This window comes from Struthio camelus, chromosome 5 (assembly GCF_040807025.1).
Source record: "Struthio camelus isolate bStrCam1 chromosome 5, bStrCam1.hap1, whole genome shotgun sequence".
NCBI lineage: Eukaryota > Metazoa > Chordata > Aves > Struthioniformes > Struthionidae > Struthio > Struthio camelus.
The window spans coordinates 53,357,400-53,381,456 of NC_090946.1; the positions used below are offsets into that span (position 1 = coordinate 53,357,400).

Here is a 24,057-nt window from a genome sequence, read left to right on the forward strand (position 1 = left end):
AACAAAAAGTCAAACACTTGTTTCATCTCTTTCTTTACATGAATAACTTAAGTTTTTAAGACTCTGTAAAATCAATTTACCATTTCCTGAGTTCCAAAAGCTGAGGCCCAGTTTAAAAGAGTTTGTCCTACATCATCCATAAAATTTACTTCAAAAGCTGAAAGATACAATTAGATAAAATAAAGCTCCCAGCACTATACATTAAGCATCAGCAGTGTTCCCTAAATAAATACCAAGTCTTAAATAAAATTTTGAAAGATCTTCCACAATCCTATGGTATGAAAGCGTTTGTATCCTTAACTGCAATCCAAAAATAAAAAGCAGAATGGGAATTATTACCAACTAGAACTGTTGCATTTTTAACAAAGTAAATGAACTTGTATGTAAGTAACTCATGAACTAGTGAACTTGTATATAAAGAATTTCACGATACTAGGTAAGTACCGTGAGTATTATTTCATAATTCCTGTTGTCATAAAGATCTTGAAGATATTTTACTTATCTCATTTTCTTTTTCAAAGTGTTTTTGCTTACCTCCTGTGTCAATAGCATCTATTAGTGCATCAGTATCCTTACTGCGGATGCAATCTATCAGCTGCCGATGAGAACGTTCCCCAGAACTATCCAGTCTTCGCAATCCTGGGATTCTGCCTGTAGATCCAGCACTGGATTTTGGCAGGGCTTTTCTCCCTTCGAACAGTAGCACCAAAAGAAGATCTACTAATCGCATGGTATCCAGTACACATCTCTCATCGCCCTGCAACGCACTCTCTATAGAATCTGGAAGTTCAGATCTTAGGAGGTCCTGGAAATAATTAAAAGTCTGAACAATAAAAAATATACAGGGCTTTAGAAAATACTATCAGAATTGGCTTTCATTTCCATATGAGATGTTTCATTTTATTCCTTTAAAAATCACTTTAAGATATATGTGCAACACTAAAGTATACGAAGAGAAAAAAAAACGAAATGAAGAGCTGTAGTGTGAAAGTATTTCTTACATGTGTGACTACTGGAGAGCCTCTACACAGGGTTGACAACAGGCTTACAATAGTCGACACCTGATTACTCAGTTTAGAGTCTGCAGCTGCGGAGGGTGCTCCAGTGCTACTCCGACCAGGTTTGCAAGCCGAAGACGGTCCTGATGCTGTCCCACCAGCAGCTGCCATGCGAGATAACAATTCCTCAGTTAATCCATGCTTAGCTAATGGGGCTGGGTCAACTCCACGCCGCGTGAATCTGTCAGCTAATGAAGCAAAACATCTCAGAGCTCCATCTGAAACCTAAGAAAGAAGTGCAAGAGAACAGAGGCTCAAAATCTGTTACTTAAGGTGGGAAAATGCTAAGGAGATATTCACAAGAACACAAGATACATAGAAAAAGCACATATCCCTAGGTTCGCTTCATAGTCAATGAAGAGAAATAGGCTTCTTAAGCTCGAAGCTCAGAGCAGGAACCCAACAGTGCTCTGAAGTGCCTGCCAAAGGATTATACTGCTTTCCCCCCTGCACTGATGACATAACGAAATCAAGGAAACTATTTACCCTTGTTTACAGTCCAGCTTTGCGAGTCTCTTAACTATACAAAAGCATCAAACAAAACCAACCTAGAGGAACACATCTAACAATCAAATTGCCAAATTAATACTCACTACATTTGGAAAGTACATTTAAAAAGTTTTGAACTCCCATATTTATTTCTGTAGTTATATATGTTATTCCTACAGGAGATACAACTATTTATACTTCCCACTAGAAACTGTCCATTCTGACAACACAGTTGAAAAACCAACCTGCCGCTTGTTATTTAAATATTGAACGTATTTAAATACGTAAATATTGAACTTCTGATGTTAAGAATGTGTTAAAGTAGCTTTCTAATAATAAAACTGCAAAAAGAGAAAATAAGAAAAAGCACTGTAATAAATGTGTTCTTCCTTTCATACACTTCCTGAATTTCAAATTTGGTTCTCAAAGTGTAAGACTACTTAAAAATTTCTTCTCAATCACATTCCATATTTACAGAACAATATGAAATATACTAATATGTTATAATTTTACATTTGTTATTAATGCTAATAAAATATTTAATATAAAATTGTTGCTTTCTATTTTGAAGCCTCTATGAAACAAGCCATTAGCTGAAGCACCAACTTAAAAATGCCAAATTACCAAATTATCAATTATTAGGCGTTAAAGTTTTATTTAAAAGCATACATGCTTTTCTTAAGTAGATTTAATTATGGAATTGCACCTAGCCTAACGACAGGACAAACTGGGAAATGCAGCTTCTACCCTAACAAAGGCCAGACTGTCCACAAAGCACCCGGCTCAGGGATATTCAAAAGATTTCTTGGACAATAAAATACAAACTCACAAGTTTAGGTTTCTCTTTAAAGAGTTATAGCAATGATACTGCGGAAACAAGGCTTACAGATGATCCTCTTAATCTGGGAGGAAGCACTGCTGCCTGGGAAAAAAAGGTCCAACATCTTTTTCAAGCCAGTACTGGAAATAAAAGGAGTTTTTGCCTACAACATCTCTCATCTAAACTACAAGCTACATTAAAAGTGTCTCCATCTTTCAGACAAGAAGTTTGTGCAGGCACATCTGAAGAGCTGCTTCTAGAAAGTCTGCCTTCTTAAACATTGTCTCAGCAGTTCATAAGTAGTAAAACAGAACAAGCTCTGTAGAAGACTCTTAACATTACCCACTCTTTATCAAACTCTCAGTTACTGCAGTCCTTTGTCCCCAAAAAGCCATCAACTTCTTGCCTAGCCCATTTCGAAAACAGTAGTTAGCCAGCACTAGGGCTTAAAGACAGTTACTTATTGACACACAAGTTAGGGAGTTATGAGACATTCACCCACACAGTTAAGTTTTCAAGGACTTGGAAAAACAAAGCCTCTCCTGGATAAACGTGACGCCTGTTAAACTTCTATCGTGGTCCTAGCGTGCCAAACATTCTGATTTATCAGCAATCTTTTGCAAGGGATTTTTTTCTTTAACTTAAAATGGCAACTACTTGTGTTCTCTGAGACTTCAATTCCACTAACTTTTATATAATCCATAAATACTTTACCAATTTTTAACCACAACAGCTCTGTCAGAAACATACAAAAAAGGTTCTGCTCATTTAGCATGCAGCATGAGCAACATCAGTATTTTATATTTCTCCTTGAAACTGCAAATTAAGTAAGAAGGTCAAAGGGGGGAAAAAAAACGTATGGATAAGCAAAGCGACCCAACCCAAGAGTATAAAAGGATAATGTGACAATCAAAACAAAAACAAAAAAAATGGCTTTAAAGGAAATTACTGGGCAAACCCATATTTGACATATCAACATTTGTCATGAATCTTGAGGCTTCTTTCATACAACATGTAATGTCTCAAGCATACTGGTACAGATTTTACTTATCATCTGGGTTACTGAACTTTTAAGCACACTTATCTTAAAGCTTGACTGCTAAAGACTAACTTCCTTAGAGTCTGGATTCTCCAGCAGTCCCAGAAACTGGTTTTTTTCAAGCACATCATAAATTGGAAAACAGTTAATCCTAAAGAATTACGGCCTAAATTTCAGAGTTAGCTTATCTCTGATGAGCACTCTATTAACAAAGCTACGTGAAAACAAGAACAGCAACAACCAAGAACCTCACCACACACAAAGAAAACCTAGCTCATCCGCAAATACCTTGTGTGACAGATCCATAAGAAGTGGACCCTACTGCCAAGTAGTTCTTTCAAAATGATATGAAAGCAAACCAAAAAAATTTGGCTCACAGGCAAAAGACTTAGTCTCACAAATACGTTGTGCTTAATAAACCAAACGTGTGGAGGAGGGCAAAAACGGGCACCAAGAACAGCCTGGACAAGAAGTCTGGCCAAGACAGAGCAAGAATTTGGTGAAGTAACTATTACGATGCATTAACAGGTCAAACACAAAAGGATTCTACTACTAGGAAGAAGATAATTCCTTTAAGTTCTCATTTCCTAGGTTTGTTTTACAAGGACTACTTCATCTCAATTTAATAAAGCTGCAAAAAAGAAATGGTGCTGCATCTGTAGCAGCACCATTTATACTTTAGCATTCATTGTGAATTTTTTTTTTTATTTTTTCCTCTTAGGTAGGCAAAATAAAAAGGAACTAAATAAATTTTTGTCTGCTGTGTATGTTTAATTTAACAGTGACTGAGGTGCCGACATAGAACAACGATTACTTCAGAAAAATATTTCAAAATTCTTTGAAAAAGCTGGAGTTTACTCGACTCTTTTCAAAGAATCAAAGTTTTCAGAAGTTGTATAAGATCATATTTACACAAAAGCTTGGAGTTGAGCGGCACTAAGCAGTACTTTTTATTCTCTCGTCACAACTGTAAAAGAAAAGTATCATAACATCCAAATAGAACAACCACTACATAAATATATTTTCAGAGGCTGTATAAAATTACTTAACCATTCATTTATTAAATATGATGGAAGCTAAATTCATAGCATGTTGCATCAACTATTGCATTACCTGATGATCTTCATGTTTTAATAAACTAGACAGTGATTCCACACAGATCTCTAATGAAGAATCCTGAGGCTCCATTTTGCCACAGAGTCTGGATACTACAGCCATAGCAGAATGCAAAGTATCTTTATGAACAAGGTGTCCACTGTCACGAATGAACGTCAGAACACAATTCAACCCTCCAGCTTCAAACACAGCTCCTGACTCACGGGTACAGATTAATTCTAACACCTACGACAAAATGAAATTTAATTATAATGAAGTACACATGAAAAGTCAGTTATTTGTTTGCATCTGTCTACAGAGTAGGTTAAGAGAGCAACAGAAGAGCTCTCTTCCTCAACAGTTAAAAGGGGACAATGCAGTTGCAGTATCTAATAGTTAAGTTTTCCTTCTAAAATACAGGAGCAAATAGAAGAACATCCCCAAGAGAGGCATGACAGGTATTCGTGAGAAACAGCTGGATAATGATGCTCAAAAGAAATGATAATTATCAAGTCTTTGGATACACACAGCTCAGCTCAGAAACTTCCAAGAACACTGCTACGTCAGCAATTCAGTGAAATTCTTTTGGAGAGACTGGATCAGCATAATTACGAAGGTGTAGGAAATGCATGCACAAAGTCTGAGGCAATGGTAATTAAGGACTCAGACTGTATGTTATTATATGGGCATGAGTTATGCACTATGGACAGTCCAAGAGATTTTAAGGGCCTCATCAGTTTTCACGAAGACGTCACAAGGCTGCAGAGGAGTTATGCTCAGTATTACTGAAGAGACAGCAGATAATTCTACTATGGGCAGAATGTAAAAGACTTCCAATACAAGCTTTAACTTCTTATCTACATCCAGAGTAATTATCCCATCCCTTTCTGGTGTAAAATTAGACTTTGACACTCTAATCATATTTCTTTCGGACAAAAAGGAAAACTTTCTTCTAACCTTTTCTCTTTCTATCCATTTTTTAAAGAAATCTCAGCTTTAAAGAGCATCAGACTGACAATAAACCTGAGAAACACAGTTGTATGTACAATTTTAACATACTGAGGAAGTTTTTGCTTTGCATTTTTATAATATGAATAGATTTTTCCAAACACAGTACATTTTCCAGCTCCTTAAAAACAGAAGGTTCTTCAGAACACATACCTTCACACATTGCTCAGCCAAATCTCTGCTGGTTCTGTTGTTAAGTTCAACAACTACTAAACGATTACAAAGTGCCTTGATAGCTCCATCCACTCCCACAATCCTACGGGTGCATTCTGCTGATACATCCAGATAATAAGTTATGGCACGAGCTGTTACTTCTAATACATTGTCTGGAGCACTTTCATCGAGAAAAATTTTGCACAGTGCTGGTAAAAAAGTTCGTGGAGGGCATCTGTAGAACAAAAAAAATTGTAAGTCATTAAGTTGTGCAAGTTCCTCTACACTAAGAGATTTTGTACAGTTTCACATTAACAGATTAATGTTTCCCATACTGTCATTAACATTTGTTTATATGCAGGCATCTCATACACACTCCACAATTCAAATTAGAAACCTAAATAAGAGGCTCTATTATTATGGGAGAAACCCATCAGAAAAAACACTGTTGAAGTTTTACAGGCATATGGGGGAAAAGAATTTATCCCTTTGGGAAATCATTTTAGGAATGTATTTCATTTCACCATTCAGAATGTATTGCTTAGAGCTTCAAGGATCCTAACAGTAAGTAGGAAACGCTACTTAACCATGAAATATTATGTTCAATGCAAAGATTACAGATTTTGGTTTTGCTGCAGAACTTCATTCTCCGAGTAGGACTTTTTCCTTTTGTTTTATATGTTCTTACTTCCCTCTTTATACTATTCCAGTTCCTTTCCTTCTCCCCTCAACCACACTCAGAACATATTTGATTTACTTGGCTTGCTTCTATCATACTTTCTCTTCATGCCCATGCCTCAGTAGCCTCCAGCTCTCCTCTTTATTTTTAGCCTTATTTCCAAATGCAAGAAGGAAGGTCAAGAACATGCCTGTAACTTCCTAACAAGGAAGGTAGGTCATAACAGTTCTTCTTCCATCCCTTTGACAAATTGAGGACAAACCAAACTGGATGTTCATAATAATCCTCTTCACAATTGTGGCAGCTGTGGTTAAGACAGATCAACAGCTCTCAGGCATGAAGCTATACCTTAACCCAATTTCTTCAAATAGTGGACAACCACTTGGCAATAAGTAACTTAGTACGCTGATTGTTTACTGCAGTGGTAGAAAATTTCAGAGAAAGGTGCGTGAGGGAGGGAAATCTAAGCAAAGAGAACACACGCTGTGTCAGTAGTCAAAAACAACTGGATACCTCAACCCTAGATCAGAACTACAACTACAAAAGGGATATCGTAACTTTTCCTTAAAGTAAGCTTTTGCTCTGCAAAAGGAGGCCTGACAACTTCCCTAAATCCAAAGAGACTTTTTGGTCTGGAAGACAAGTTGAATACTCTTTGATTAATCATTTCTGCAGACTAACCCAGAGGTTATTCAGTATTCTATTTGATATGTAAAGTGACTCAGATACAAAGGCACCAAATCCTGGGAGAGCAAATTGCTAATTATTTCCTTGAAGATCTGACCATGCTCTATGAAGTAATCAAATCATACTGCTCAGTAAATAAACACATTGCCCAATGATCCTTAATGATATAAATAAATGGTGCTTTGATAAAGTTAAACCCCATATTTAATACTTCTATTATCCTATTAAGCCTATAATTGCTGTTCTAAAACATTTGCTACTTAATTCCACATCTTCCTTAAGAAGAGCCTGCATGGTACTTCCACATTTTTAGGACACTATCCATTTGGAAAGTCTGAGAATCTGCACTCATTATTATGCTAGTACCACACAATGACACATGAAAAGAAGCATCTCAGTACACTCAATTTAGATTAGACAGCATTACATGTTTCAGTGTTTTGCTGTTGGTCTTTCGCACTTCACATTTTATATAACAACACTAATGCATCACTAAAACATTGCCATGAACTGCAGTGTTCTTCAAACGTTATATTGCAAGATAAAATTTACTAAGACACATCTTAAAATAAGCAGTTATTTTCTATGATTCAACAGTTTATAAAAAGACATTTGAAATAATCTTTACCACACAGTTCTCCAAAGCATTTCAGACTACAGTTATCCAGTGCAGAACAATATTTGCGGATCTTCTCTTGAAACATGCCAAATCTTGCAATCTTATTAAAATCACAACTAGCAAGCGGCTATTATCTCTAATTATTCACTGCAGCATAAATGCACCTTGGATATATTTTTTTGAAAACAGAAATTTAAAAATTTGGAAGAAAAAAGAATTCCTCAAATAGCAAAACAGCTATCACAGAGAAATGATTACCCAGCAGATATAGCAAACATACAGAGAAAGTTACTAACAGCCAACGATCTATACAGAAAGTTTTGCTAGTCTAGAAATGCCAGTGCACTGCATCAGCAATGCTCTTTTAAGAGCACAGCTCACTGCCAAAATTTCTATGCTGGCAAAAAATCTGTACTTCTGTACCCTACATTTGGGGAAACCGTTGCATTAAAATGGCAGACTGAACCAGGGCAGTAAATTATTCTTAAATTCTTCCCCCAAAATTCTAAAACACACGATTTCTAAGTAGTCTGAGATCATATAAATAGATTGCAAATTTTTAACACTATCTGAACATTGTTAAACTTCAAAGCTGAGCAAGTTTTCTCCAAAAGCACGTGAAGTTCATTAAATGTATCGCAGCTTACAAGGATTCAGAAGTTACAGAGGTATAAACTACATTTTACTTGGACATTATTAATAGTAACATGACAAAACCAAACTAGAATTTTTGTCTTAGATTAGGAGATAACAAACGAGCATTTCTTTTTACTATCTTAGCATGGAACCTGTAGATCTGTCATCTTTTGCTTTACTCAGAGCAGTAATATTCAAAGCTAGCGGAAGATGTACTCTGACAAACTATATAGCAAGTGCTACTAGTCTTACTGAAAGCTGCAAGAGGACTTAGCCTACTTTAAATGGTTCTGTCATAAAGACAGCTGTTGCAAAAAAAAATATTTGGTCTGGGCACTGGTAGATTAAGCAGAATCACAAGGAGCAGCTGAAGAAAGGGAGAACAACTGTACTGCACCGCCAGGTAAACCAGATGAACTGCTACAGTTTTAAATAGAGGGATTAACACAATTGTGAAACACCACTCCTTACAGAGGAAATAAGCAAACACATTTCAATAAATAATAGAAATAAATAAAAAAAGATGAAGCACACTTCAATACTATGTGATAAACTATTCCTGTATTTACTACATGAGGAAAACTATGTTCAAGCATTCCAGTAGACAAAAAATGGTTAGCTACAGCAGGACACTTCAAGAGGTGCACGGAGGTACACAGAGACACATACATCCTACACAGACCAGTTCAGACTCCTTTTGCCTAACAAAGTCTTTTCAGGTCACAGCAGACACTAAAGTTCCCTGCCAGCTAGGGAGCAGAAAGTACCCGTTCTGTCATTCACACAGAACCTAGATCTTATGAGCCTGTAATAGCAATGAAGAACGGCATACTAAAACATCCTCAGTCCTCTACTTCGACTCTTCTCAAACAGGTGGGTAGAATAATTCCATTATAAAACTGTAGAGATGACATATTTTGAAGAACTTCAGTCATTATGCTGTAGGAAACTCTTCCGTGGATAAATGTCTGTATGTTACAAACAGACAAATACATAGGTCAGCTTTATAGAGATTGTCCTCTAATCCCCAAATCTGCACTAAGCCATTACACGGGCTACCCAAGGGTGCTCTACATATCTCAGGGACAGGAACATGCATGTGCAAGTGCAAGAGAAAGGACTGGAAAGAGGAGAAGGCAGCCCCAGCACACGGCCAGAGATGGAAGGCAACACTGTCATAGACATACAGCACCTTGACAAAGCACAGACGACCTTTCTCCTCCCCCATTCTGTCACAGTGTCATCGTGCATTTCTGTGTACTGGCACTTGATCCCTAAGAAACAGGGAAAACTTTGCCCTTTGTCAGTGGATGGTATCAGAGCCTCAAAATTATGTAAACGGGCTTTCCAGATAGTACCAGAGTTTTCACTCGATCCAACCTTGAGTCAAGGCACCTTGTTACTAAAATGTAAGCAAAGGCAGCACAGGAAAAAGAAATCCATTGCACACTTGAAGCAACTCTAACAACTAAGTGCTGAGAAAAGATTTTTTTTTTCTGAGGATCAGCTGCTTCTTTTTCCATGTACCCTCTCCTTTTTTATGTAGCCCCTACTGGCACTGAGTAAGTACACTCAACACTAGCAGGGATCAAAAAGTGAATCAGACATGCTGGGTTATGTATATGTATGCAGCCTAAAGTTATGTATATGTATGCAGCCTAAAGTCCAAGATAAATCCCTACTCATGTTGTTAGGCAGGCTGAGGTAGACTGATGGGACCTAATACCGTCTCAAATATTTGCTGTGGAAGATTAGGCCCCATCAATCATCTAGAGCCTAATGGTCTTCCAATTAAGGCTAGGTTCAGAGCTAACGTACTTTGAGAGACAGTGAGGTAAAGCATTTCAGGAGGGTCTGTACCACATGGGCCACACACCGCATTCACCTTCACTTACTAGGAAAGCTGTCTACATTAGAAAAACAGCAAGACTGCTGAAAATGCGTGGAAGAGCAGAGAATTTGAGGGCAGAATTACCATACTAAATAAACTGATGTGAAAGGGCAGCAAACAACATTCATCTTTTAATACAATTCCATCTACTCATATGATGATCCTTTTGATTTCCAGGAAAAAAGAACACAAACAAACCTTTCAATACTGAGGCCTAAACTCCTATTAAGGTGAAAAGCGATGTGCATCATTTCTAAACTCAAAGCCTCCCAGTATCAAAACTATTTTCACCGTGTTATTTTGATCTACACTAACATATTAACTAAAAAAAAGTAACATATTTCAGAAAAAAGAAATGATAGAAAAAAAATCAAAACTGTTACTGAATACTCAGTGTTGAGTGATTACTCGGTTCATAGCAAACTATTTGCAATAGAACAAACAGACGGCCACGAGTTTGTTTCAACACAAAAAAAATTGTTTTATGTCAACAGTTTTTATTATTTTAGATTAGAAAAGGTGGCTCCAAAGTTTAGACTTCTATTTAAGTTTTTTTTCTACTGAATATAAAAATGAAAGAATTTTTTTCTTTTTAGATATTCTAAGAAGCTATATCAACACCCCTTTGGGAACTTCTAGAAGTCCTTTCAAGAAGGGTGATTAGAAACAAGGATCAACTTCAGTGTGTTAATGAGATCATGCTGTGACCAATGCCACTGCCACTAACTTACTAGTTAGTGCAAGTCTCTCAGTTCCGGATGCCCACGCTGCCTAGATCCTGTACTCCTAGCACAAAAGCTTTTGCTGCTCGTTATCTTGCAAGTCTTCCATTATCCTGATTCAAAGATCTTACTGAAAGACTGGCTGGTAAACAGAGTAAGTTCTGAAATAAGTACTATTCAGTATCAATATTTACCCTTCCTATCCTAATCCATTAGGATTACGGAATTTGTTGTTTAGTAGAGCATCCTCTGTTCCATATACTGGTGTTAAGCAAAGAACTAAATCATTTCCAGAAGTGCTGATTCTGTATCATGTATTATCTATGAAATTTTTAATGCTTTCAGTATTAAAATGAGTTTTTTAGGCAGTAAAGACCATGATATACAAATTCTTTAGTATACATTCTCCCCCTGTGGAAAATTTCATTGATCTGAAAATATTTTCTAAACATTAATATTGATAAACTGTCAAGAAAGGTTAAGGAAATTTATCAATATAACTATATTACTATAGCATTTATAGCACTGTATCAGCATAACTCTCTATGCTGGCACACTTAGTTCTGAGGGTTTTTTGTTTTTTGGTGGTTTTTTTGGTTGTTTTTAAATAGGAGCATATAGCTATAGCAGTAAATTCCTGCCATTGCCAAGCCAAACTCAAATGAGGACTCAGTGTCTCAAGTGACTCAAATGAAGCGACACAGCGTGTCAGTGTAAGAAGATATCAAGGAATTAAAAATCAGCACTGTAAATTCATTTCTCTAATTACAATTTATCTCATTTCTCTTATTACAATTTTAAAGGCACTCAAAAGCCTTGGGTAAAACAGAAACTACTGTGGTACTTCAAAGACATTGCTGATGAAAAAAAAAAAAAACCAAAAAAAAACAAAACACATCCCACCAATCGCACCCCTAAAACGGTTAACACAATTACTTCTAGCACTAGACCGTATTACTCCATTCCCGAGTATCCACTGGATTCAGCTGACACGGAGCCCATGTCATGTGATAACTCTGGCTTCAGAGTCCTGGTCCAAGACATGTGACTAGCAGCAGAAAACCAAGTTCAGCTGCCTGCCAGTGCTTGTGCTAGCGCTTCAGTTCATACCATCTGCAGAGACCTGTTAGAAGTGTGAAAGCTTAAATATCCATCACTATAATTCTTCCTGAGTAACCAGTTCTTATGAGAGACAGTTTCTAACCAGTTAACTCACTCAGTTGATAGAATAACGTAATATGTTTAGTATTTTCAAAGACTAAAACCGTGCTAATTTTTTCCCCTCTTCCGCAGAGTTCTTCAGCAGAAGAGAGATCCATACTTCTTGCCAGTTTGCAGCACAACTGCTATCTCTGTATGTGCTGATAGCTGACAGACCAGCTAACTGTCAAGGCGTTTCTTCAGGCTTTGAAAACTGAATAGTGTTTCAGTGTGCAATAGCTATTCCTCCATCATTCTTATCCTCACAGTCTTTTACACATCTCAAGAAACAGTACTGTATCTTGTCATACTTGGTTTACCACAGATAGCTATGAAGCAAGTAATATTTGCGCAATGAAACTTTAAAGTTTCATTCAGCCTATGAAACTGATTTTTTTTTTTAAGCAAAGGTCGTCCTAACATTTTTGTTTAATGAATGTTCTTTGTTCCTGTAGATTTTTCTACAGGAGGAAATTTCAGATTTCAGACTTTGCCTCAACTGTTTCTTTTACTGAAATACAGTTTCAGTATGAAACATATATGTATGTTTCCATGTATGAACCAAAAAAACTCAAAGATTATCCATAAGAGAACTATCTGCCCATCTGCACTGCCAGTATGTATTCTTCTGTGCCCGTTTCCAGAACATTTGCGAGGTCATTCCAAGTAATTTGTGGGAATGGATCCTAATCCTAGATAACCTTGCTCCAAAGCAATTAGTTGTATTTTTATTTCAGTTTTTTCACAGTATTACCTGCTTACTATTTACGCTATACAAAGCGCACTGCTATGTGTTACTCATTTTATGTGAACATTATTTTAGCATTCATCTACAATATGTTTTTCAAGACCAACATTAAAAACGAAACATTTCCATAACATTCGTAATAGTCCATAAGTTTAAGGTGTCCCCAAATCATTGTTCACAAACGTGCACTCGTACATGCTGCCTTCAAGAAATCACCAGGTAAACAACAAAAACCCAGCTATTTATCACATCAAGTCTTATAAAACAAATGGCTAGCTAAAGGAATGGAAATTTTGTTTTGTTTTTCTGAATTTAATGATGCAGACAGCAGCCACAGCAAGTTGTTCTTCTCTGTATACTTTATGGTGCGATAGGGTCAGCTTGATCTTTAAAAGATAAGTCATATAAGACTCAACTCTCCTAAGAGTTTGGAAAGTAACACATATTTGAGCTTTGAAACTTCCTCAGATGACAACAGTTACACTTAAATTGCGTTCAGAGATTCTGCACGCTGTCTGGCATAGCTTCTTCCTATAAATTGGCAAGTAGAGACTTAATGCTGAAGTAAAACTTGGTATTTTTTAATGCGACTGTTGCTTTACTTGAAAAATTTTTCAAAGTAAACAACACTTACCAAATCTGTGATAATACGAAGATCTATGCATTTGAATTTACGCTTCTCCAGAGGACAAAAAGCTCTTCCTGTCTGATTTTAAGAAGCCTTATACCTCTTACCTATTTACATATTATACTTTTTTTTTTTTTTAAATAATGCTATTACAGAATAGATAAAGGCCTGGAAACTGCTATATATTTATGAGACTTAACAGATGCCATAATATATTTTAAAGGCATAAGGAAAAAGCAATTTAAAATTAAACTGCAAATTTAGGGATTTTTACCACAATCCAGAAGTTGGTAATTTATTAAAATACTTAACTTTTGCAACTATAAACCAGCATTTTCAAAACCACATTTCTGGTCTTCAATAGAAGTACCATATTTCAAAGTGAGTGTCATCACTGTATCAAAACTTTAAAAGTTCCGTCCACACAATTCATTTTTCCTACTGCCAAAAGTTTGCATCAACTCCAACTAAGGACCTCTACTCCGCTCAGGCCAATAAAACAAAGCTGTGGAGTTTACCGCATCCTGCATCTACTCCAGAAGAAATTCCATACTAACAGAAATTAAAAAGAACATAATTTAGAATTCTAATTTGACATTTAGAAGCACTTCCAAACAGCCTACCAAATAAATAAATGAAGGAGGACACCTCCGCTGCAGCATCACTCAAGCACCCTGTATTCTCTAATGCTTTTCTTATAGTTCTGTGCAGGTAGCCAGGAACATACACGTTTCCCCATAAACTCGGTACATCATTTTGGCCTCTGGTTTAAGCTGGCGGGGGAAGGGGAGAGGAAACAAGAATAAAATTTCAACGACAAATACTCTGTAGGGCAAGTATTAACGAGGCAATGTATTTCTGCCCTTTCTACTTTCTTCCTAGAATTAACAGTAGAGCATTCCATAGAAAAACAAGTGGGAGCAAGGAGTTGCTAACTTTTAAAGAAGCAAGATGCTGTCAGTCACATCTTGCCTCTGTGGGAAACAGTAGTTCTTACAAGTTCTAGACTTCACAAGTGCAAGGAGCAGAAGCTGCTGTCTCTCCAAACAGCAGGCACCTAGATCATCTCCTTTCTGCCTACCATTAAAAACTCACCCAAGAGCCATCTTTAGCATTGATACGACAAACAGCTAAATCCCCTTCTGAGGGTCCTCTGTTGGGAGGGAATATGTTGCATATTCTCAGCTACACATTCAATAAACGTTAGTTGCATAAAATGAAGCAAACAAAGTAAAGCAGGTATGAAGACACAGCTTCTGCAAAATAGGTGAATTCTAAAGAAGTGATGGTTAACTTTTCTCTTAAATTTAAAAAGGATGTGTTAGGTCCCCATTTACATTTTTCAGCATCTTACAAGAAATATGCCATGCCTCAGGGTAATCCATTCCACGTGGATCCGTTCTCCTTTCTCCAGAATTCTGTAAATATTTTGCTGAAATTTGGTCCACCACAGCTGGATAAGTTAAAGAACTTTAAATTACAGGTTTTCTGCCTATGTTTTCCACCAGGTGCAGCTTGCATTGTGCAAACGGATTATGGTTCAAGAACACATGGAATTTGTTAACTTTTCAAAATGAAATAAGCTATTAAAACATAAGGCATGATTTTGCAAGGGTGCTTAAAGACCCACATCTCCCCACTGACTTCTAGAATTCCAAGTGCTCAAAAAGAGAATTGACTTAATCTAAAATATTCATATTAATTTAAAAAAAAAAAGTATAACCACCACAGAAAACAAGCCGCTCCTTATCTTACATTATTACAACAAATATGTAAAACATTGCCGCATTTATACAAAACTCAAAAGCAAAGTGTGCTAAACTTGAACTATTGCCACTAATCTAAGTTATTTCAATTAGAATCAAAATGACGTGGGGAGGGGGGAAATCTCATACTACCACAGACAATTAGATTGCCAGTTAGAGCTAACCAAGCTGCTTTTGTCTCCCATGAAGTGGAAGACTTGCCTATTTCAGAAGACAACATTCATCTAGTCCTACAGAAGAAAGCTTCCATTTCCCCATTACCAGTCTTCTAAACACTTACATGAGCTATGCTTCATAGGTAGCTTCCTTAGAAGAGGCTGATATTTAAAACAACTTGAATAGCACAGTCATTCAAGAAAGGAAGTACTCTATTTGAAAACTCTGTAGCACATTTTACTAGTCTTATCCAGTCTATTAGGAGATGGAATCTTTCAAAAAAATTATTAACTTGCTGCTTTAAAATTTTACACCCATCTTTTGTGAGATATCTGCAAAAACATCATTTCAATTTTACTACACCAAAACACAAACAAACCAAAAAAAACCCAGAACACCACAAAAAGCACTTGAAAAGGATACTACTGACACATTAATGTCATGGAAACATCTAGTTCAATTCTGAAAGTCTAACTGGGAGCAGTAAGGCAAATTACTACTGTGAAAACAATGGATGAAGCCAACACTGCAATATATTTCTAGACAACTTGAAAACTGAAGAGTTAGGAGGGAAAAAATGACCAAGAAGTGACTACATCCTTGTGTGCAAGCACATTCATAGTAACAGTGGCATTGCCCTTTAACCCAACAGGAAAAGGTACCTTGACTGCTCATTACAGAGCACAGCAGTCGGACAAATTCAAACAGGAAAGGACACGCAAATTTCAAAGTCAACCAACCAGTATATTAAACAGCAAAACAAGGGGTGAATTCTTCTATTCGATACCTTTAAAATGAGTTCAGATGCCCTTCCGGAAGTGTTAAACAGCTACATGTTATGCTTCCGTCAAACAAGTTACTCAGTTCAGTAATTGCCAGGTAAAACATAGGGGCCTCTGACAGAACACAGGAGGTCAATTTAGATGATCTAATCTTCCTTTGCAGCCTTCGTGACCATTAAGATTCTTAAAATTACTAGACAAGGCTAATTAATCTCCACAATACCCATGACAATGAGGCCATAATTCCCATTATTACAAAGAGGAACAGGAAAGAGGTTAGCTAATTCAAACTCTTACCCACTGGGGGGAAAAAAAAAGCCTTAGAAATCAGAAACAGCTCTAAATGTTATGCTATAACATGACTTCTCCCTGAAATCCCCTGCTCTCTTGGTACCTTCCATCTCAGAAAAGCCCTCTATAGAGCGCTGAAGATCCCACTACATTCAAGTCCACCTGCAGAGTGAATAATTCCAATGGCATTTTGCAGCTGCCACATCATTTGCCTTCTTCAGAAGGCATAAAATTTCAAGAGAATCACATGATTCTTGCCATTTTAAAGCACACAAAACAATTTACACATATGAATACGAATTTACACATATGAATATATTACACTAAGAATATGTTTTGCATGGTTTAAAATAATGAAAACTGTAGGATAAACACTGCTGACAACAATAGACTAATTTACTCCTGTTTGCGCTCTAGCACAAAACCATAAGAGAGAGAGGCCTTAAAATCTATTTTCGTAAACTAACAAAACGGATAAATCTGTAGGACGCATGACATTTTAAGAAGTCCACCTTAATACAGCTAGAGCTGCCCTTTAAGCTAGTTAGTTTTATCAAAATCACATAGATGTGCTAAGACACTTTACCATTGTCTCAATTACAAAAATATCTTCAAAACTAACACAAACTTTTAAGATAGGCCTGAAAACCACCACTTCCGATACCTTTCCCTAGCTATACAGGGAAAAAAAATGTTTTTCTATCTGTATCTAATTCGGATTTACTGAAGTTAGACAATTATTTACTAAACAAAAATAGCACACCAAGAATACTGAGTTACTCTCTCATTTTGGAATTTTCATCATGAAATACTGAGTGGAAAATGCAACCTTTTGTTATGTTTTAACCACCTCAAAATGAAATCCTCGTAAATACAAGAGTCTGCAATTGTAACTAAACAAGCTGAAGTACAGCTCTGTATTATTTTACTACAATCACAGAATAGTTGGGGTTGGGAGGGACTTCTGGAGATCATCTAGGCCAACCTCCCTGCTTAAGCAGGGTCACCTAGAGCAGGTTGCTCAGAGCCATGTCCACTGGGGTTTTGAATACCTTCAAGCATGGAGCCTCCACAACCTCTCTGGGTAACCTCTTCCAATGCTCAGTCACCCTCACGGTAAATAAGTGTTTTCATTTGTTCAAGTGGAACAATCTCACTAACTCACATTAAAATGGTCTTTGTTTCATTAGGATTTCATCTTATACTTCTGATTATATGTTAGCAAATTTAAGGCAGAGATGTGCTTTTTCTCTAGTAAATATATATTTCGGGAAAGAATAAGTTTTAATGCTTCAGAAGTCAGGAAAAAAAGACACACACACACAAAAGCTAATCTGACAGTATTTCCGTGTTATACCTTAGAACCCTAAATTCTGATCCCGTAGTGACCTTACATCACTTCTGCATCATTTTGTAAAATACGTTAGTAACTCCCGACTTCAGTGTTGATCAAATTTGTCAATGCTAAATATACAGAGGTGACATGGGGCACAAGAATATCAATCACAGCCAAAAGGGAAAATACACTTTCTCTTTCCCAACTCAACTTTCCTCTATACGAGAATAGTACATGCATTAATATATGCATTATATGCAACAGTACATGCATTAAAGTTTACTGTTTAGAGAAATTTTACTCTAGTTTTGCTTCATTTGTCATACTACTGCCTTGTTTTAAAACTTTTCTTTGTAATTAAGGAAGATAACTAACATCTTCCTTGCTAAGTACTTCGATAGACAGAGAAAGCAAATATTGGCACAAAACCCAGATCCTAACAGAGTTCTCATTTTCTTTCACCAAAAAAAACAAAGTGAAACAGTCAGGTGGTGATTGACACGTGTGTGCAGAGAAGGACTATTTTAACAATGAGATTATAAGTAGCAGCCTCTATATGTCTTTGAAATTACATTTAACAATTCAAACACTAAAAACGTCATTTCAATAACGTTTAGATAAAATATATATTTAAAATTCCTGTTCAAGTTAACTCAATAGCACACAGTTTAACTACAATTTCGGACTAACATTTATAATTGTGATGAGTTTAGCTATTTTGCTCAAATTCAACTACTTAAACAGAACTACTCTACTCTCTCACAAACTTTCTGCAGTTCAAGCTACTGCCTTTTGCTAACTGTTAAAATATTAGCCATTCTTCATGCTAAGTGACTAACAACGTCTGTGACTCATTATCACTAGAAGATGAATACGACACTGATTTTTTTTTTAATGCTGGTAGATGATTAATACCAAAAATTTGACCAGATGTAAGACGTAAACCTGGGTAGAAGCAAAGAAACATCAATTGTTTGGTGCTGTTATCTGTTATTGGCTGCACACCCTGCGATCTGCTGTGATACTGCTAGAATACCGTACAAAATACAACTCTTTCATACCTGTTTTTATCTATCACTTGTTTTTCTGGCTTGATCAGAAACACTAGTTTCAACATCCATTACTTTTGTACAGAAACAATTTACTAGTTTCAGAATACACCGTTTCCTTGAAAATACATTTGCCAAGTAGTAAGGAGTACCCCTACTACTTTACTGCATTAATGAACTAAAGGTTTTTGATTTTTTTAAAGTATATTGAAAAGTGATCTTTCTCTGCAAAGTGAGAAGACTCCATATTGCCCTTAACTCTGCATGAAATACGCCATCGAAATCTCTGGGAACAGCGCTGTGCTTTTAGGGAAAAAGGCATTTGTGTCAATATTTTTCATGTCTTTGTTTCATAGCTTTGCCAGTCCTCACCATACACAGCTGGTAATCACCAGGTGCACTTCATTAAAATTATGGGTTTTTTTCCTAGCTTACATCATAAAAGCAAATCATTTTTTATGTAAAAGAGGACTAATACTTTATAATAAAAGTCACTCTCACTGTTCTCTGAAAAATTGTCATGCCTCATTCTCTAAGAAAGTGAAAGTGACTTTTTAAAATTATTACATTTCCCAGTTGTTTAATTCAACAGATTAAAGTCTTCCTAGTTGTCTTAACCACCATCTTTAATAGCAAAGAACAAATCAAAGATCTTGAAATAACATCTGCCTAGCATACAAAAATTTGGGAATGCTCTTTTCGCTGAACAGAACAAATTATGTTTTAAAGTTTGCAATTGGTTTCTTACCACCAGAAAAATGTCTACATTATAAATTAGGCATACACCAAAGCCATTTCCAAGATCAGTTTTTGAAAAGAGCATTTGGCAACACTTCAGTCAGAGTCACTTCAGAGTAAATATCCTATTTAGGCAAGCAATTTCAAAACACTGCCAAAAAGCAACTTTAGTATACTATCAAGGATTATTTTAGTTACACTCTCTCAGCACGTACCTGTGTTGGCTACTTGGACTATCGCTTGGAAAAGATTTTTAAAATATTTTTCAAGACAGTCTATTTCTTACAGAGGGCTTCAAATAGAGTCCCTTTGAAATGCAGGTTGTGATACCATAGACAGCTGAAACAACCTAAAAGTTCTCCACTGGAAAGCGTACCTTTCTCTGCCTCTCCATGTTGCCAGTTATGCAGCTCCACCTCCCGTGCTTATTAGATGCCTGTGCATAATCTGCTTTACTTCACTGTAACAGCACAAAACTGTCCAGCTTCTTTTGTGGGTTTAGAGAGTAATTCGCTGTTTTAGTGAGTTAAAGGAGTCCAGTAAGCACTAATGCCAGCATGAAGCAAGCACACGGTTGCGAGAAATGAAAAAAGGAGAGTGATGGGAAGAGGGAAGAAGGAGCTCTCCCTTTTTAGGGCAATAAGTTATTATGTCAGCTCACCACATACAGTGGAACCATACCTTCACTGTATTCAAAGTGCCAATTAAAAGTAGCATTTTCTAACCTGATTGTAAAAATCACACACATAAGCCAGGGAAACATAACAACATTTTCCCTATCTACATTTTATTCTCTCTTTCTTTGAGGGATGCTTCCAACAATAAAAAAGATCAGCATCCTAGGAACACCAGTAAAATTAAATACCTAACAAGGCTCACAACAAAAATTAAAATGCCAAATGGTATTTTAAGTGCTTCTCCTCTCAAACATCAAAATTAATTTTAAAACCACAACCTTGTAATAATAGACCCTTCATTATATGTAGTTTTACAAAAAAGCATTTGAACTATTTAATTTATTTTATGATGAAAGTCTGTTCTAAATCAAATGCATAAAAACTACAACTGCTTTATATTAAGAAGCTAACATTTCATTCCTGATTTTCATATACAAAAAGATATCCTCGCAAATGCTTATGACCAAACCTCTACTTTTGTTCAATATGGCACAGACTGAAGAAGGTCCACTTAGATATAACATTAAAAAGTTATTCTTAAACAACTGTCAAATTATTTTCTATAGAGGCAAATTAAGAAGTCAGTAAATTAGTTTTTCCTAGCCTGAATATAGCAATGCATCAGTGTCAGTACTACAAGCGACAGATAGGCAAGTCAAACGCATCTCCCTATTGCAAACCTCTTTCAATCCACAATTTTACCTGTACACTCTTCAGGCCAATGCCAGCCAATTTCAAACTTTAAAGCACTGTACAAAACTGTGGTCACTGTTACGTAACTACTACAACTTCTAATTTTAAAGATGCATGAATTTTAGAGCTCTTGTGCTAATAGCAATCATGAACGGCTTTTAAGAGGTGAACCTTGGAAGCTGTTCTCTTTTTCAGGGCTATGGAAATAAACACTGTAACAACCAGTTACATTCTTAAATGATCTTCAACCCACACCGCTAAGAAACAGGGCCTATCACAAAGACTCTAGCCACACCGTGAGATGCAAAAGAAAAGTCAGAATAACAAAGAAAAGATGGAAAAGTGGAGAGACGCAGAAGAGAATCAAAACATGATCTGGGAAAAAGACATAAAAGAGATACTAGATTAGGGAGTAGATATGGGAAGAGGAGTAGATATGGAAAGAGATTAAAAAAAGAACTAAGGAAGAACATAAACCACTGTATTCACTGCTACTTAAGTTTTAAAAGCTCTGTTTACACTTCTGCACTACTCCTTTCTCTCTTTTCTACACTAATCACCCCTACAAAGATTAGTGTAACAAATGCACATTAATACAGAGCAATAATATTAAGTAACAGAAGTTGTAACATCAGCATTTTGTATAGTGAGATATATAAAAAGGAGTGAGAACACAGGCTGTGCTGTATAACGTGTACAAATGTTAATTACAGCTGGGCAGGAGGGCGGCATGAACAGCAACATTCTTCTAGGAAGGGGCAAAATATTTGTGTGAACACTGGCTAACGGTTGTAGGGTTTTTTGATTTGCAGCTATCAGAAAAAGCAACTATATCTGATGAGAGCAACATTCTGTAAGAGTATGGATACTTAAGTATATGCGATCATTATAATTTTAAAGTTATAAAAAGTTCTTCCGTACCATTAAAAAATAATTTCCACACTGCAAAAGGAATATGGCTGTAGACTCTGAATATAATTCTTTAAATTAAACAATCACACAGGCAATGCCCATTCTGGGACGTGATCATCCACATGAGACAATGTTTTTAATCGGAAAAGATTACTTTAAACAACACTAACAGGAACTCATATCTCATTTCTGTGATATGTACTTAAGTTTGGTCTGTAAGAACATTTTCAAGACTGTGAAAGCTTCTAGGAATGTTAAATTTCATACACAACTGCTGAGAAACAAAAACAACATTCCATAAATGAATGGCAAAATTACTTACGTTTCAAAACAACGATCCACGTTGTCCGACATCAGAAGTAGCATGCATAGCTGTTCCAGTGCTATTAGCTGCATATCCCTTTCATCTCCCTGCCCCATCTGCAGCCATTCAAGCAACGTGTCTGGGTCCACATCTGCCATGGTTTTAAAAAAAAAAAAAAAAAAAAAAAAAAAAAGCCGCCTCTGCTTAAATTAAAAGTACCAAAAATATCCTTCAATTGTTCAAGCCAGACTAACTTGAGTACAATCAACGTCTCTCTTCAGCCAGCCTCAGGCTTTTGCAGTTTTTACCTGGAAAGAAAGAAGAAAAAAAAAATACACGTTATCAAAATTTAGCCTAAACTTTTCAGATTTGTTCCTTTCTGAAATTTATCACATATCTTCAGGCCAAAATTAAGGAAATTTCCATGTGTTCTAGATTAAAAAAAAGGATCCTCCCCCTCCCCTTTTTTGCTTATTTTTTGCTTGTTTTTTTAAACTTTACACATGAGTAAACAGTAATTATTGTTTCCAATGAAATAGAAAAAAGGTCTCTAGTTCCAGCTGACAATCAACCAAGTCTTAAAGTCCACTATGATACAGAGGATAACTCGAAATTAAAATTTTTAGTAGAAAAACTATGCTTAAGTCATTTTCATACTCTCAGAGCTAATACAAAGACAAATAGTGTTATGTCTTGCCTCCTCCTCCTCTCCCTTTTTTTTTTTTTAAAGTATCATCTTATGATAAAGTGTCTCACTTTCCTAAAGATTATGTCATCACTCAAGTATTCAAATATAAAACATCAGGCTTTTTTTAAATAAAAATCCACAAAACAAAAACAATATAAATTGAGAGTTTATAATTTGAGATTCAGAGAATTTTTGCAGGATTTTTATGATTTCTTCACCTTTTCAAATAACATGTAACAAGAATAAGCCTTTTAAGGCAAAGGAGAAAAAAGCTAATTTAAGAAATACTTCAAATTTTTACTGTTTTTTTAAACATATCTAATTGACAGCCTTTAAGAAATACAGTGAATAATTCACATAATTCATGCACATATAAGGAAAATAACATTATTTGTTGGCCCAATGCCATAGCTGTACATGCAAGCTGAAGACCAAAAAAGTCCCTTTAAAACGTTAGGAGATATTTTTGACCTATGTGCTTATTTGTTACTTTGTATTTTACTAACACACAGTCAAATTCACCTCTGGTGCCAAAGAATGGAACAACTACAATTATTAATTTCATATAAAAACTAAAAAAAAAAGGGGGGCTACTAATCAACCTCTCCAAATTAAACATAAAAGAAAAAACTGAATGTATACGACTTATAAAAAAAAATTAGTTTATCAAATTTGAAGGTGAATATGAAAATGCTGGAAAGTGTCCTCACAAAATGGGGGGGGGGGGGGGGGGGCGGGCAGGGAAGGGGAAGCTTGATCTGGACAAAGTCTGCCTGCATGTTTACTTGCTGCTAACGAGTTAATAGTTAAAAAATAACTTCATCAAGGGCACAAAGGAATTTACAAAAGGGAATCACAAGTCTGTATTATGTGGAGAGATACACATTGATTCAGCAATACGAAAGCTTTGTCACCCAAAGACATGACAAAAAGTATGTCAAATGTGATTTTATTTTTCATTTTATCATTGAGGGCGATAAGAACATTACAGCTCACCCAATTATTGCTTGCCCCATATATGTGTTTTACTATTGCTGCAGCATCTCTAAACTGCAAATTCTAAAAGGAATTAAAATATTATTAAGTTCGTTTTTATGCTTCAAACAACGCTTATGATCCTCTCCGCTGTTTAGAGACTACATTTTGTTCTGAGCCTAGAGAAAACTGATGCCATCCAGTACAACTAGGTTCGT

At 36.1% G+C, this 24,057-nt stretch overlaps 1 protein-coding gene across 6 annotated transcripts in view; it reads right to left on the reverse strand.

Annotated features, from left to right (window-relative positions):
• Positions 1–24,057, reverse strand: part of HECTD1 (HECT domain E3 ubiquitin protein ligase 1) — a 66,011-nt gene that overhangs the window by 41,077 nt on the left and 877 nt on the right. For 4 of the 6 annotated variants that reach the window (XM_068946405.1, XM_068946402.1, XM_068946404.1 and 1 more), the window contains exons 1-6: positions 22,195–22,433; positions 5,663–5,897; positions 4,520–4,747; positions 1,002–1,283; positions 535–823; positions 81–157 (exon numbers count right to left, since the gene is read on the reverse strand). In XM_068946405.1, coding sequence (XP_068802506.1) covers positions 81–157; positions 535–823; positions 1,002–1,283; positions 4,520–4,747; positions 5,663–5,897; positions 22,195–22,334 — 1,251 coding nt within the window. In that variant the 5' untranslated portion in view covers positions 22,335–22,433. Of the gene's footprint in view, positions 1–80; positions 158–534; positions 824–1,001; positions 1,284–4,519; positions 4,748–5,662; positions 5,898–22,194; positions 22,485–24,057 lie in introns of those variants that run through there. The other 2 variants (XM_068946403.1, XM_068946401.1) reach the window with 1 other exon arrangement.